General features: G+C 46.8%; 5 protein-coding genes across 5 annotated transcripts; 1 reads left to right on the top strand and 4 right to left on the bottom strand.

Moving 5' to 3' along the window:
• Window positions 1–54: 54 nt before the first annotated feature.
• On the bottom strand, window positions 55–1,063 carry N7473_001845 (uncharacterized protein; the record flags this gene model as incomplete). Its single annotated transcript, XM_057147785.1, has 2 exons — window positions 55–615; window positions 659–1,063. 2 exons carry the CDS (start codon window positions 1,061–1,063, stop codon window positions 55–57), a joined length of 966 nt encoding a protein of 321 aa, XP_057011439.1.
• A 4,321-nt stretch (window positions 1,064–5,384) lies between these two features.
• On the top strand, window positions 5,385–5,840 carry N7473_001844 (uncharacterized protein; the record flags this gene model as incomplete). Its single annotated transcript, XM_057147784.1, has 1 exon — window positions 5,385–5,840. One exon carries the CDS (start codon window positions 5,385–5,387, stop codon window positions 5,838–5,840), a length of 456 nt encoding a protein of 151 aa, XP_057011438.1.
• Window positions 5,841–6,427: 587 nt separating this feature from the next.
• On the bottom strand, window positions 6,428–7,249 carry N7473_001843 (uncharacterized protein; the record flags this gene model as incomplete). Its single annotated transcript, XM_057147783.1, has 2 exons — window positions 6,428–6,894; window positions 6,946–7,249. The coding sequence occupies 2 exons, from the start codon at window positions 7,247–7,249 to the stop codon at window positions 6,428–6,430; spliced, it is 771 nt and encodes a 256-aa protein (XP_057011437.1).
• A 1,116-nt stretch (window positions 7,250–8,365) lies between these two features.
• On the bottom strand, window positions 8,366–9,216 carry N7473_001842 (uncharacterized protein; the record flags this gene model as incomplete). Its single annotated transcript, XM_057147782.1, has 2 exons — window positions 8,366–8,720; window positions 8,783–9,216. 2 exons carry the CDS (start codon window positions 9,214–9,216, stop codon window positions 8,366–8,368), a joined length of 789 nt encoding a protein of 262 aa, XP_057011436.1.
• Window positions 9,217–10,812: 1,596 nt separating this feature from the next.
• On the bottom strand, window positions 10,813–12,076 carry N7473_001841 (uncharacterized protein; the record flags this gene model as incomplete). The annotated part of the gene is made up of 2 exons (XM_057147781.1): window positions 10,813–11,775; window positions 11,810–12,076. 2 exons carry the CDS (start codon window positions 12,074–12,076, stop codon window positions 10,813–10,815), a joined length of 1,230 nt encoding a protein of 409 aa, XP_057011435.1.
• Window positions 12,077–15,770: the final 3,694 nt, after the last annotated feature.

Raw genomic sequence — 15,770 nt, 5'->3', positions numbered from 1 at the left:
AAATGCGCTAGGAAGCAAAAGGTAGATTCAACTCTAACTGTCTGGTAGATTCGGTTAAGCGCGACCATAGCGGCCTCGACTTTTTTTATATATATTGTATATAAGAATAACCGTCAGCCAGAATGGTGAGCTAATGGCAAGGATTATAATATACAATAATTCCTCCTGGGCAGATGGGTGTATTATTCCGTCCTTACGGATTTTGGCCCGCTGCCGATAGAACAGTTCTTGTTCTTCTTTCATCCATACTTTAATTTTGTTTAATCGAGCATGTCCCAATTGCTGTGACTCGATGAACCTTTGATTTATCCTGCCAAGTTTCTCAGATTGATGTTCGATCCGCATAGCCATGTCTCGCTCCTTTCTTTGCTGTTTTTTGGTGAGAGCGATCTCATAATCATCTTTCTGCTTTCGGCGACCTTCTTCTGTTGCTTTGCGCTTTGGACGCCGGTTGAGCACTTTTTCTTGTTCGAGATCATAATCGTGTAGGACCCGGTCACGAAAAGATAACAGTGGTACTTCATTAAGCGGAACCATGACCACCAATGGCCCCTTAATTTGCATATATGTTTTGCAGATATGGTAATAAGGAGACCAAGGTATCTTTGCATTGAGCTATTAGCAGAGTATCGAGATATGTGTCCGTACCAAAGCACACCTGATATATTCCACGATCAGAGGCAGCTCCCTTAATGGCGAATTCGAGCATGTCACTCAGTTTCACTTTAGTATCTTCAAGATCCTTCAATCTCTCGTGATTTTGGATTTTGTGATGCGCCATAAGATTCCTGATATCCTTTGCCTTTCTCAACAATCGACGGAAGAGCTTTAGTTCGTCTTCACTCATAATTTTGGAGAGGTATCCGTTGGGTTCCTTCAGTTGAAGACGAAGAATTTCAACGGTAGCCGGTAGATCAGCGGCCTGGTGATATCGATATCCTTTCGTATTCAAACTGTCCTCGTCAATCAACTCACAAAGAATGTAGCCCAAGAACTCAAGCTCGTCAGTCCAAGTCGTTAACTGAGCTTGAATTTCAAAGTAAGTCTCTGGGCGTACTGACATCGTGATAGGTAAATTACTACACAGTGAAAGGAACCGCTACTATTCCAAAGCTTGACTTTATAGACCAGATGGGTACAGCTGGTGCTATTCTAGACAATGTGGTCGTCGTCACTTTTGGGGTAATGACGTCGACGATTGTGAGGCAGTGACGATGAGCAATGGCTACATAGCAACCCAAATTCGCTTCATAGTACGTACGTATGTAAAAGTACAGTGATATCAAGTTCTCCGATTATCCCGCCTGACAACATACGGAAATTTAAACCCCTTCACTTTGATCTATGACAACTTGCCGAGGATAAAGTGGGAAATCCTGGTCTAGCGGGAAGACATCCTAGTTAGACTAGTGCATTCCAGGTGTACAGCCTTGGAGGCTTTAGAGCGAGGGGTTGGAAGTAAAGCTTTGTTTGGAACAGAAGATTTGCCCTTTGCCATTGGTTTGTCCGAACCTCTACCACAAAATTCTATACAGCGCAAGCACAGCCTTCTGTGTGATGACTGGCGGACGTACAAAGATGCGCGAAGGTTGTGCTGCATGTGGAAAGAGCGATGGGAAATGGAGACGTCAGACTGATGGGAGCGGGCAGACCAGCTTGCCCGAAACTTAGTATCCAACGGTAATGCTGACAAGTCCGACACGAAAGCGTCAATGAATCAATAGAAATTCCCTAGTTTGATCACATGACTCCCGGTGGTTTAGAGTGGTAGTCTTCAGCCAAATTCATCATTAGTGATCAGTCATCGACAACCTTTGCCGGAGTGCCACAAGAAAACCAGACCACCTAATACGGCAGCGCTGACTACTCTGCAGGCTTGCAGGATCTGGACCCCTCATGCTGCCCAAATCGTAGAAAAGAAATGGAAGGAGCGCGCGAGCCGATTTTTCTCCCTCAGATCATGCCCGGTGCCTGAGGCAGAAGGCAGATGACGCAATCCCTACCAGTATGTCTGCTTAATGAATTGTGTGTGTGTGTACCAGTACGTACTGTATGACGCTACAGTACGATTAAATGAGTTATCGCTGATTGCGGTAATTCACTGCGGTAGCAAAAATCAACAACCTGAATTAGTACTTGACCTAACCATCAGAATTTGAATGGCTCGTCTTAGGGTGCATTAGGATGAATTCGCATAGACGATATAGATGGATTCCGGCTGAACGTTATGCCTATAGTCAACTGCTGTGAATTTGGTTGAATTCGGGTGGTTTGGCGTGAATGATTAGTTGGATTCTGGTAGTCTGTTCTGATAAACCTAGGTTGCCGATTTTGATGGGCTTAAGAGGGGCTGGAGTGTGAGTGTACTTGATAGGTTCATGGCTCAGTGAGGTTGACAGGTGTGATGAGGAGTTGATGATACGGGGAGCCTGTTCAACATAGACCGTCGGACGTCAAGGATAGGGAGTAACCGTGGCACTGACCACCCTACCCCTACCCGGTAGGGGTAGGGTGGTCAGTGCCACGGGTAAGCTCTGATGCTCCCGAGTGGAGCGCTGGGAAAAAAAGCGTGTTGAAATCACCACGTATATAACTTAAGCTTATCCTCCAGAATTGATTTAATCTAAATTTGAATTCATCAAATCTATCAAAAGCGACTACGTTCGTTGAAATGCCTGAAGTTGTCATAGTATCCTAAATGGGCCATCGAATCGGTCCAAAATTAACGACTTGATTTAACCGCTTAGTTCCGTCTCTAAACTTGGCCATTAAAACTCGAGTAGTCGATTGGTAAGGATTCTGGTGAATTCCGGACGATGAATATAGATTAATTCAGAGTGTCAACCTATAGGATCAATTACCCATTATTATGGTGAATCCGGCTCTTCTTTTATGATGGATCCATTTGGACCAATTACGTGAAACCCAACGGCTAATTTCGACAAATTCGGAGAGTCAATTTCGGTCAATACTGGACAGTGCGGACCTTCCTCGAATAGGTCCAGAGCAGCACATTTTAGCTAGTTCGTTATATCGAAATTCTTCACTCTTGGCCGCCGTGCATACTGTACAAAGACTATCAGGTTCTTCACAGCAATTTTCATTTACCTTTTAGCATAAAACTCCTCGAACGGCCGATTTGCCCGGAGCTCCTCTCATTCTTCTGGGATACTGCACAACGCGGTAAGGCAGGACTAAATTGATTCATCTTCTATTTGCAGATAACTGAAAAGAGCTCGACCAAGCAGAATGAAATGCATAAATAGCGCAGGCCCAATCCTGGTTGAGCTTCAACTTTCCAAGCCAGAATCAGACTTGATATTCATCTGAAGAAAACGGAGCAATTTTCAACCTGTCCATCCATGTTAATCTACAATCGCTGTCATTGAATTGCGAATCCCGATCATTTTTCGAACTCATCGAGGATAGGACGTGCTGGCAACTGATTATGGGTCATGAAATACCTGACAGCATGTTCTAATTTGCTATAGAGACTGATATTATCGGGCCGAGTTACCGAAACATAGACCATCAAAGCCTTCACCTGCATCTCGGTGAACTGGCCTCTTTCTCTGTATGATATTATCCAGGGAATTTTGGAACTTTATGGAAGCACATACATTATCCTTCCACAGTCTTGGCTAACAAGCAACGTCATACTTAGACTTTGTGACACCGACCATTTCTTACCAACTTGCTTGTATCGATAGATTGCATCGCGGACGACGTTCTGGGAACAGGAAGCCGTCGGGCGCCAGTATTTCTAGGGTGAGGTTAATGGCACTACATGAACGCTACTCGCACTACAAACTAGGCCCTTTTCGGTTAACGTCCGCCCCACCCCCAAAAGGTACATTTAAGACCTACAGAAATATCGCTGTCTTTATGTGTAGTCATATTCCTCTGGTTCTTAAGATAAATAGCCATAATAATTATCGAATAATAAGTAAACATATAGTGACGTGCTCGAAGTAAATACTGACCCTAAGAGCGACCGCAAAAAAGGGCTTATTATTCATTATTATTCATAGAAATATCTAGACAGAGGCCTTGGTAGACCATAGTTGTTTTTTTAGGTGTCGGATGTACCTTTTTGGTGGTGAAAAGTTGCCAAGGCGGGTACTAACCCAAAAAGGTTTAGTATGTAGTGCGAGTAACGTTCATGTAGTACCATTAACCTGACCCTATTTCTAATGGCTGCCTCGATGTAGTTAAGAACATGGGTAGTGAACTTTCTCGGTCCGAGATTGAGACGCCTATTCTTTTCCTCATTACAAATGGTCTCATAAGCATGTTGACTTGGACTTTTGCGAGTCGAATCCTCATGTAGTTTTCTGCGTTTGGGTTGCCCATCTCGGCCATGGACCGAGGTGCCCGTCTTTCCCCCCAAGACTGGGCCCACTTGGAAAGTCAAGTAAATCACTGGCAAACTGAACGATCATGCAGTTTTGTGGACTTTGGCGTCTCACCAGGCTCTTCTGCGAGACAAAGGATCGCCGGAATCTGCCAACGTATCAAGGAGATGGGCAACCCAAACGCTGAAAACTACATGAGGATTCGACTCGCAAAAGTCCAAGTCAACATGCTTATGAGACCATTTGTAATGAGGAAAAGAATAGGTGTATCAGGGTCTCGGCCGAACACAGTCGTGCATTGATGGCGCAAGAGCCCAGTCTCAAGGCAAATGGTTTCCGTGAATCGCTGCCAATGTTCTGGTGAGATGCCATGTCGTTGCAGCTCTGCGGGGTAATCAAAAGCGCATCGACAGCTATTAATGCCCAAAGGCAACTCCAGACCACGATTCAGTATAAGAGTCACGGCTAGGCCGGATTCGTCCGTCTTGGGGCAAAGATTTCCCTCTTGAATCTGGAGGTCAAGTAGGATTAGCAAATATAATTTGACCAGGACACTGGGCAAGAATAAGATCAAGAGTCAAAGGAGATCTTGTCTCTACTTATGCTTCCCAATCCTCCCCTTTATTTTGTAGTTCAATGATTATCGCGTTCTCAAGTTGAGACCAACCGGTTTCAGAGCATCAGCTCTCCATATTTGAGATTTAGATTAGGGGGTTTCCATAGCACTGGATTGTAAGGTGCCGGCAATTGGGATAATTTTGCTCAATAAGGTGATTCCTAAGATTTTTTAAATTTCAAAAAACCAAGGAAACGATGGACTGAAAAAAAGGTCGGCAGTGGTAAAATTGCTAGGGATACACCGGATTTGTCCGCCAGGTGAGGCTTTCCTATTTAGACTGACGCCGCTTTTATGAGGGCGGTCAGGCTCAGCCACGGGCTCATGCTCAGTGATTTAATCAGTGCAGCCATGTGATCGGAGGCACTGCGAACGAGAAGAGACGGCGAAAGCACCGCCTGATTCGAGAGAATATGGAGCGGTACAAAAATGAGCAGCCAGTGATCGATTGCGAGCGACAACTTTCTGGGAAGGTTGTTGACGAAGAAGTCATAGGTGCGCTGCAGCGTACCGGTTACATGACACCGCAGCATATAACGCTCATTGACAGTATCCTGACTATGCCGGGTACAACGATCGAGGAAGAATACGAACGCCGCATTGCTGCAATCAATGCAGCGATTACAGTCTGTGACGCGGAAGAGGGTGCTCCCTCGCGGGCCGGTGCGTCGCAAAAACGCCCTGTCGGTGCTGTTGATACACCACCTGCTTCGCCCCTGCCTAAGAAAAAAAGTCTACCCCTTCAGATCAGAGTGATGACAGGTTTTCTTGAGCCATCGCTTCTGTTTGCGTTAAATCTCGAGAAGAAAGACCGACGATATGCTTTTTATGTCTTGGTAATGCTGGGCAGCCAGAAAGTGAACGCTTGAGAATGTACAAGAACCGCGGGTCCCTTAGCCGACACTTCGTCAACAAGCATATCAAGCGGTTCTCAAATGACTGTGAGTGCACTATTTGCGGGGAGAAGCTGATGTCAAAACCGGGACTCCTGAACCATGCGTAAAGAGTGCATGGAATTGTCTCCTGCTTACTTTTACCGGCTATTAGTGTCGGGATATATCCTCCCGTCAGAATAAGCAAAGACATGTTGTACGTAATCTTGCTAAGCTGCGGCTCCCGCCGCATGGATTCAGGGGCATTGGACGAGGACTTGGAACAGACATCTATCTACATTTTTGAATCAATTGACTTTTTGCTTTACGGCATAACACTGTCCACTTAACTGTGTACACAGTACCTAGCTGGTGATACCAACAATTAGTCTACCCCTTCAATAAATATTTGATGTTTCTTGGATAAATGTCTTGCAAAGCGAGGCCATACGTGCACAGCAAACTGATGTTTTCGCACAATTTGATTTTGAGAAAAGTCCACAACGACTGCTTGTAGCTAATACATTTAATAACGACTCATCGTAATAAAATCAAAGTAATAATATGACCGACGAATTATAGCACTAGCTGCGCCGAGTCTTCTTGAGACGGCGAGCATTTGAATCACCACCTACTCCATCCAAGTTTCCCACGCCAATCACAGAGGCCAGAACTTCACTCAGAAGGCTGCTGTGAGGCTCTTCAGGAAAGTAGTCTTTTCTCTGCGGTTCATCCGGTACTTTTCCACACTTCTCACAATTCTGAGAACTACCCTCATGAGCCTCGAGTTGATGGTTGATCTCCACTGTGCTGGCTTTCCGCTCCCACTTAGCATGTGCCTTTTTGAATCGATCGTATATTTTCACTTCGAAGGTCCGGCCCTTATAGCGGAACCAATCTTCAATAGCGTTGTGAAAGCGTGATATTTGCCAGCTGGCTGATGTCAGCTGGGCGACCCCGCCTTCCATCTGCAGAACACCCCGCTCTATCAAGGCACTCAGGTCGGGAAATATTTGCTCCATGCATGACACATGATAGTAATGGTTCGGTTCTACAGCTCATGAGATTCAAGATAGGTTTTAACGGGACTGTGAGGACTTACCATAGTATCGACCGGAAAGGTCCTTAACGTTGAAACGAAATGCAGACCGGATATTAGGCTCTCCATTTAACTTCCTAGGAACGCAGTCCCAAAAGCGGCAGTGACTTCTGCTGCTAGGATTGTCTTGCAATAGAATTACTCGTCTCTGATTGGTGAGCTCATCTTCAATGCACTCTCTTTCAAACGCGACTCGCTTGGCTGGGTCCTGTGTGATCCTCTCCCATTCGCTGCAGTCTTCATCCGAGGGATTATCAAGGTAAGATTCCTCCGGAGAGACGGTGAGCGGCCTTTTATGAGAAGTCATGGTTTTTATGACAGACTTGGCCTCAGGGATATATGTGGTGGGATACAGTAATAAATAGTAGTCGATTGGTAAGGTCGGGAGGATGAATATAGATTAATTATCCATTATTATGGTGAATCCAGCTCTTCTTTTATGATGGATCCATTTGGGCCAATTACGTGAAACCCAACGGCTAATTTCGACAAATTCGGAGAGTCAATTTCGGTCAATACTGGACACTAAGTGCGGACCTTCCTCGAATAGGTCCAGAACAGCGCCTTTTAGCTAGTTCGTTATATCGAAATTCTTCGCAATGTGCTGCCGAGTAGCTGTTCGCGAGGTTACTTATCAGTTACCAATAGAAGCAATAGAATCACAGGGAACCACTCGGGTCTCCCCAAGCTGCTATCCAGCAGAGTAGTCAGAAGTTGAACAGATTATTTAGGTAGACTAATTATTTGATCGATTCTATTTTCGTTCATCTCTGAATACAAAACTGCAAACTGCCAATAGAATAGATTGTTACTGGATCGGTTTATAACGGAAAGATACAGGTTTTACACTTACGGCTACGGCTTCTATCTTACGGGAAATGTGGCTTCGCGTATTGTGTTTGTGGCTGTGCTGCGATACCTACTACATCCGTAATTTCTTTTCATACCGATCCGGTTTCCCGAACGAATTTCCCGAACGAAACTAAGGCAGTGCCGCTGGCCAGTCATCATTATAAGAGTCCAAGATCTATTTGAAAATTCACGCCTGGCATGCCTCAAGACAGACGTACAATTCAAACACTAATATAACTATACCGCGCAAATTGACAAAAGCAACGGACCGTAACTGTCTCTACTCAGATTTGAACTGCTTGGGCCTAGGCGTTAATCTGGAAACGTATCGACATAATCCATGAAGAGCACTGCTAAATAGTAGAATGGTGGCCTAAATAAGAGAGTTTTATTGAATGATGCCATGTCACGGCGTTTCGGACGTTCCGTAGTAGTTGGAAGATGTGTGGGCTGCAAGTCGCCGCGCAAATGCACTCGTCGCAGATCGAGTACGGAAACCAAAGCAAGAACGATAATAATAACTCTCCTAAATCTCAAATATGTCGTTCTTTCCACGAAAACATAATAGAAATCAGTCCTCTATGTACTGCATGACGCCGTCGTAGACGATCAATTCGGCTTCTTCTGGCATGACATTCACCACACTCTGCGGGATTTGATCTCCTTTTGGAAAGCGGGCTTCTTGTCCCCGTCGCAATTCGTAAATCTCGGAAAACAGTTCATCGTATATCTGTCGCTGACGGATAATCCCAGTGCCGTGCCCTCTCATCTCGCAAGCAATCCGTTCGACCACCCTTTCATTGCTTTGATGGGCTTGTTGCCATTCGTTCGTTTTTATCATCGCTGATAATAATTCATTTTCTTTGGCAACCAAAGGAGCCCGATTACGGTCAGAGATAGCCCCTGACTCGGGCAAGACATGAATACTGGTGTAGTTTCTCAGTCAGTCCGCTCGTGCAAACCCAGGGAGTTCAGAAGTTCAACATACACCGCGGAAACATCCATTACCGTGATCATAGTACTTCCCAAGACTTGTAGCCGTTCGCCCAAAATTCGGGATTCGATGCCCTCCAGGTCATGAAAACCTTCCCAATCTGAGTAGTACAACGAGTCATTGAGTGGGCATTTTCTTCTCTCTTCAAATTCCTCATGGTATCTTGCACAGGCGTTTCGGTTGCTCTCAACTGCTGCTCGAAGTTGATGCTGAGCTTTGAGGCTGAGTTTGCAGGTGTCTGGTTTGTCAAATGTCGCCGCAAAGGTATCTAGAATATCTGCAGTGCAAGATAATTGATCGCAAAGGTATTGAAGGGCTTTATTTTCGTGCTTGGCCGATTCTAGTCGTCTCAGTAGAGCAATAGCGCTGTCACGTGTTGCGATAGCCGCATCTGCATTAGAGATTTCCGCCTTTATGAATTCAGCCATGATAATTGAAAGCCTAGATGGATGTAAGATAACGCTTCTCAATAATCTGAGGTAGAATGCAGTGTGATACCTGAATAGAGTTGTTGACTTGGTCGGTTTTCTGATCAGGGTAAAGGGGTCTGATACGGTAATCTGAGGGCTGGAATCCTCAACTTTATATCATCTTAATCTGCCATTTTTGGCGCACTTTAGGGGGAGTAAAATAGCTCGACATCCTAGGAGCTCAAAAAATTCCGAGCAAACAAACCAAAGATAGCTTACAGCGTAGCAGAGTAAGACAGGCCCCCCCGGGTTCCCAGGAGCAATGTAATCGGAACAGTAATACTCGGCCCAAAAGGGATTGCAAGAACAGGATTCTGACACATGCGCTCGAAGGTAAGGTAATGGACTTGGCACTCACGCATTGGACAGTTCTTCTCTAGCGGACGATTATACGGGGCAAGCTATTCTAGTTTAGAGCAGACTCGTCCAAATGTATCAAGACTAATACTATCATGAGAGACCCATGGTAGAGCCAGTAGACGAAGGGTTCCCAGGAGCATGTAATCTAATTGATAGTGTGATCAACCAATAGGCTTCATTGTGATGCAATGAATAGCAGCAAATGTCCAGAACGGGACGTCAAATTGCTGATGCCAGTGCTTTTCTGATTTTGTGGATACGACTAGCGTGTTCACGTTTTATTGAGGTGCTGGTCAGGCCACGTGCTCAGTGAGTGGATCAGACTTGCACAGTGAGTAGATCAGACCTGCTCAGTGAGCTGATCAGAGTGCTTACGTAATGCACTCTGATCAGATCAGAGGGCTCAGAGACGTGCTCAGATCTACTCAGTGAGCAAAAGCGGCGAGGGTCTGAGCACCAAAACGGAACGGGAAGGCCAAGACCTGGCATAGGAAATGCGGTCGGTAGGCAGCGACTGCCCATATATGACTCCCTGGTTCACTCTAATGGGCCACAAAGGATTATTATCAGTGCTGAGTATACACCGGCCCCCTTCTTTGACGTTTGGCTGTTGAATGTGCTAATTATTCTATGATTTCCCAAGGGTGAGGCGATATTTATGAAAGCTGCGAGAATTAATTCGATTTCCAAGCAACCTCACACTTCACGAAGATTTTTTCCACGAACTCTGTCAGTAGATGCAAAGCGATGAACTTGTATGATCTTGCCCTATGGAGTTCCTAATAGCAGTACGATACTTTTTGCCTAATTACCTTGTGTCCTTATTGATAATGCATTCGATCTGGTTTTGAAACCAGTGCCGCCCATGCAACAATGACGAGATCACGGGCGAAGACAAGAATTGCATACCTATTCGTACAGTATCAATTTGTTATTGTGAATTGAGGCTGGTGCAGATCAGGAATCAGGCCGCATCATTTCGCCGCCCTTCCCAAACTTCTCACCGTGCCACTTATACGATCTACACAATATTCAATACAGATTGGTTCGAACAGGATCGGCCTCTGTCATTGTATTTCGTGTCGATTCTTCCTCTACATGCCCGTTTCCAGAGAAACGTGGAACACAAAGATATGAGATGTATCGTCTGCAGCGGCAGTCGTCAGTTTCTTTCTGCATGTGCTGAGTGGTGGGCTATGACTCACAAGGATCGCCAAGCTCACATGTCTGTCCCAATGCCTTTACATGAAACATTTCCGTAACAATGATCCTATCAGATTTTGATCGCAGGATTTCGGGAACCCTTTTGAAAGCGGCTTCCAAATCTTCCATTCGAGACGCCTCGTGAAAGATTCCTGCGAGCAGAGTAGCCAGACGGTGTGTGCTCACGCCCATCGTTGGCTCCACCCCAGGCACTACAATCGAGATCTTTGGTAATAACATCGGGTTCAAAGACAAAAATGCTCGTCGGTAATACTCCAGCATTTGTGAATCCTCTCTCAGGTCGACCTTCTGGGGCTTTGTCGAGGCGACTCTGATTTCCTCCAGCTGGAAGGCTCTTTGAAGACTCAGTATCATCGATTGGAGGTGATGTATTGAGACCTCGGCGTCAAACAGCGGTGATGCTTTGAGCTGGAAAACCATCGTTGAAAGAAATTCCTCCTCTCGCAGCCAGATCTCCTTGGACTCGTACCCTTTCATCTCTTTGGCCTGAATTCCCATGAAGGCGTAGCAAAGCAACGCGACGCTTGCTTTGGTCCCAAACGGTCGATACGGAGGATATTCTCGCTGATAGCATGTGTGAAAGAAGCTTGAATGAGACGATGCATGTTGTCCTAGAATAAACAGGATGTACCTGATTTGAAGCTCCAAATCTTCTAGGGACATGCTATGTAGGTCGTCAGATTGGGTCAAAACCTGGCGTGCATCGATCCACCACCTCCTCAGTCCATTGTATTGCACAACAAACCCCTTCTCCCAGTCGGTTCCATGGCGGTAAATGATGCGCCACAATGCCCCTTCATCTCCGGGTAGCATGGCAGAAATGAAGAGGTAGTTCAGTACGAGCAAAAGTTGATGAATCGTGTGCGGCGTCTTTTCGGCTGCAGCGAGATCCATAGATGGAGCTCGAATTTTGTACGAGGAAGGCAGAGTAGCCTGTTAAATGGTTAGCTTTGGATTCAAAACGTACCTTCCCAAGGCTCAACTCTACCGGAAGGGGCATTTCAAAGTATGCTTTCGTCCAGCAAGGTTTTGATTGACACAAGACGTTCTCGGACAGGGTGGTGGAGGGAGAAGAGTCATTGACGGTTGTGAGGAGGGAATTATTCACTTTTAGTGTCCCGTTTGAGGAGCACGCTTGTGATGATTTCTCAATGGGCCTGGTGTCCTGTTCACAGGATGCTTGGTTGATGTGGAGGGTTTGTTCGTTGTCTGCAGTCTGGATGGTGGATTGCATTGTTTGACTGTGATCCTGTAGGGTTGGGGTTCTGTGCTTGGGTGAATCCCGGGGTTGTATCGAGTGACTTTCAGGATTGTCCCGTCGCTGGGGTCGCTCCGATTGCCAATGATCACGGTCCGGAAGACTCGTTTCTTCATAAACACAGGACAAAATTTTACCGCGGGAAACACAAGACTGGCAAGACGGCACTTCACGAGTGCATCGTCGTTTTAAAATGTGGCACGGTAAGCAGGATCGACGGTGAGGAGGCATCGTAGATGGAGAAATGAACAAAAAATTGCGAAACCGGCAGCCGGCAGCGGTGGTAAGCCCAAGATGTGAAGCAGTAATTCGGCTTGACGTCCTTGCTCGACTTGGCGCGATCTGAGACCGGAGTCGCCTCCAGGATTGGCGGCGAGAAGGCTATTGATAGAGATGTGTGTATGGTGGAAGGATCTTGCAAAATTTGAGGATTTCCGATTTCGAAGGCGTTCTGGTAAAGCTTTATCTATTGAGTGGAAAATAGGGTAACCGAGGGAAGGATGCGAGAATAGATTCATCACGACACTATTTATATCCTCTGTGGCTGACGTCGCTGTTCTTCTGCCAGTATGTATCCAAATTCCTCAATGACCTGGCTGGATAATAGACATTCACAATGGAAGCATGGCCCTAGGAGCTGTGCAATGTCCTAACCACGTATCAGTACATCCTTGGGAGTACCAATCATAGATCCCAGGATCCCTCCATGACCCAGGAACACCAGTGTGGACTCTAGAATTGCACAGTACCCCAGGGGATCAAGGAGTTCGCGTCGTTGCTCATTGTTACATGGACAAGGGGCTGGTTCTGGATTGGAGGAAAGCATCGCAACGTAGTGAAAAGAAATGGTTTTCTGTCAGTGGGCTTCCCTTAGTTCACTGGGCTCCGATCATCATGTGTGTAGGCCGCCATCAAGATGCTTCGAAAGCAGTGGAACCCGGACCGACATATCTTTTCAAAATATCGGTCTGCAACCTTGTGTGTAACTGGTGATGAGTTCGGCGTTGATCCAGGCCCATAGCCAGACGGCTCCACAGGTCAACAAAACCAACCTCCATGGGGTGATCTATTAAACCCGACTTCCAGGTCCACTGTGAACACAGTAAAACAAGGCCATGTCCATGACGTGATTAAATTGCGGCTCATTTTGAACTGTGAACAGAAGGCTGGTGCAAACCCTGAAACCCAGAGCATTTACTGATGGTTGAATAGCTCTTGTTGCACCCCGAGGTCTCGCCCTGGAAGTCCGCCGAAACTTGGTTCGTCAATCAACGTTTCTTTGAATGACCCCGTCTCCATAGACTCAATATCAATATTTCGACAGGACTTGGGTTTTTGTTGGTGGTCAACGAAAATTAGCAGTCCAGCTGTCGTTCAAACCAGGGGAAGTTGAGTGGAAACATGTTTCCATTACGCCTCAGATTTGAGCAGCCACTCACAATTATATTTCACTGGTTGCCACTGCCAATAGTAGTCCAATTGGTGCCAGTCAAAGCATGAGAGCGACAAGACAGGCCGAGGAAAAGCCTATAAATATCCTCTACTCTCCCCAGTCTTTTTACTCTACTAGCTCATTGCATGGATCTGCCAGGCCTGAGTGGGTACAGTATTATTCGCCTTCACGAAGCTAGGAATTCTCAGCCTTTGTACAACGAAACTGAATTAGACAGCGTCAGATGTTGTTAACGAACCCCCTGATAAGTATTTGCTTTGCCTAAACCCGGTTTTCTCCTGTACTGATGGCATACACAGCGCCTCTTTGACTATTGTGGAGCAGTCACCGCCGGTAGAAGGTACACTCCTTCTCTTGATTACCCGTCCCTTTCCAGTCTTGCGTTGTCCGGCGTAACATGTTCAAGCCAGTGACAAGGCATTCAGCCTCCTTGACAATTCCCTTCATTGGCGGACATCAAATGATCTCATATTTGTGCAATCGAATCCCCTTCATTGCCGAGGCGTGCCTTGAGCTTTTATCCGAAACGGAAAGAGTCATGTCACAGGTATGTGCATCGCACAGGTATGTGCATCGCTCCTCTCACCTTGCCCGGTGTTAACGTTGAGGACTCTTAGTATTGCCTAGGACCTGTGTGTATATGCCCTGAATAGACAAATGTCATGTGAGTGGGACTTCAATCGTTGAGGTTATCACGGCAAGTCATGAATCACCCCTCCACCCCAATCCCACTAGCTGACTACTGGCAGCGAGTCATAACTGTGTGCTTCAAAAAGAAATTCCAAACCTTCGAGCGCCACTATGAATGGCCATATCACAAATTTGAGGCCTACACACTATTCCCTGGCACCCATCCCACCACTTGTGAAACCCTCGACCGATCGATGAGCCCCAAGAATGGGGCTGGGATGCGGCCCGCCACGGTTTGTGGCCTGTTTACAGCCAGTCAAAGTCTCCTGCACATGAAAGCGCATTGTACTTTAGCTGACCAACTGTTGCCAGGAGCATCGAGAAAGAAATGCGGAGGTTTTTGAATCTGAGCGGGGTTGTTGATATTGTCTACCACATGATTGGTCGTCGTGTACCAAGTTGGCACCAGCGGTCGACTGATACGAGATCCACTGAGTCCCTCCCAACACCAACGCAACGACAACCCATTTTCAGTGAACTTCGAACTGTCGATCGTTTCTCGCATCACTCGCAAGAGAAGGCGCCCGCACCATGGTGACGAAATCACTACCACCATGCTCGAATCCTGAGTTTGCTGTCATTGGACACAACAGTGGACGGGTTACAACCAAAAAGCTACGCCATCCCACAACCCAACCAACCCGTCGTCATCGAATTCACGAAAGCACACCCGCTGGTAGTCAACGGTGACCAGCACGCCTTCAAAGCGATCAACGATGAGCTGAAAAGGACGTGCGAGTGCTTCGGGCGCAGATCGATGGACCAGCCACGCGCCCTCCCCGCGCCGAGCCCAGCACGATCATGGGCCGATGTAGCAGTCCGTTTTGTTAACGTCGGTCCTTCGGTGAACTACCAGTAATCTGACAAAGACCGCAGCTGCTTTCGAACCGGCATCCAACGCTCCGTCGATCTCTTGGACAATGAAGACAAAGATGAAAATTCCTTCGGTTACGTCCCCACCGCTACCGCAACACATCCAAACCGCGTCATTGAGCACCACCTCTACGCATGATGTACAAGTCGTCTGCGTTCGCACCCGAGGACCACGTATGACATCCAGTTCGAAGACTCAGTGTGGCTGAGCCCGCATCGGCACCAAGTGGTTACCGAACTTTGTAACAACACAAAACTGGTCAAATCGCGGTTCGACATCGTCGTTCCGGTAGCCCAATGGAAGATTTGATATGGACGGTAGTCAGATGCAATCCATCGAGAACATCATCGATGATACCGACCTGATAGAACGGGACTTCCCGTTCGAGGATGTGGGATGGTTGGAAAGGAAGTATAAATCGTTAGGGAATTCGTCGTTGGGCGCCTTGGTCGATTTGACCGAGGCAGCAAGCGAAAGAGGTGCCTCCGCTGTTCGCGGTTCAGCTACCTGGCCTGGTCATGCAAGGAACACCGTGACGTGGGCACGGCGCTAGTCTGCCCGCCAGGCACGAGAGCGCTATGTCTGAGCTGCTACGACGAGCAGCCAACTGGTGACCGACGATTCTCGTTTCCCGCATGATCGACCCTCTCACG

The sequence above is a fragment of the Penicillium subrubescens genome (genome assembly GCF_028828155.1).
Source record: "Penicillium subrubescens strain IBT 31985 chromosome Unknown utg000002l_segment0_segment0, whole genome shotgun sequence".
NCBI lineage: Eukaryota > Fungi > Ascomycota > Eurotiomycetes > Eurotiales > Aspergillaceae > Penicillium > Penicillium subrubescens.
This window is presented reverse-complemented; position numbering and strand designations above follow the sequence as displayed.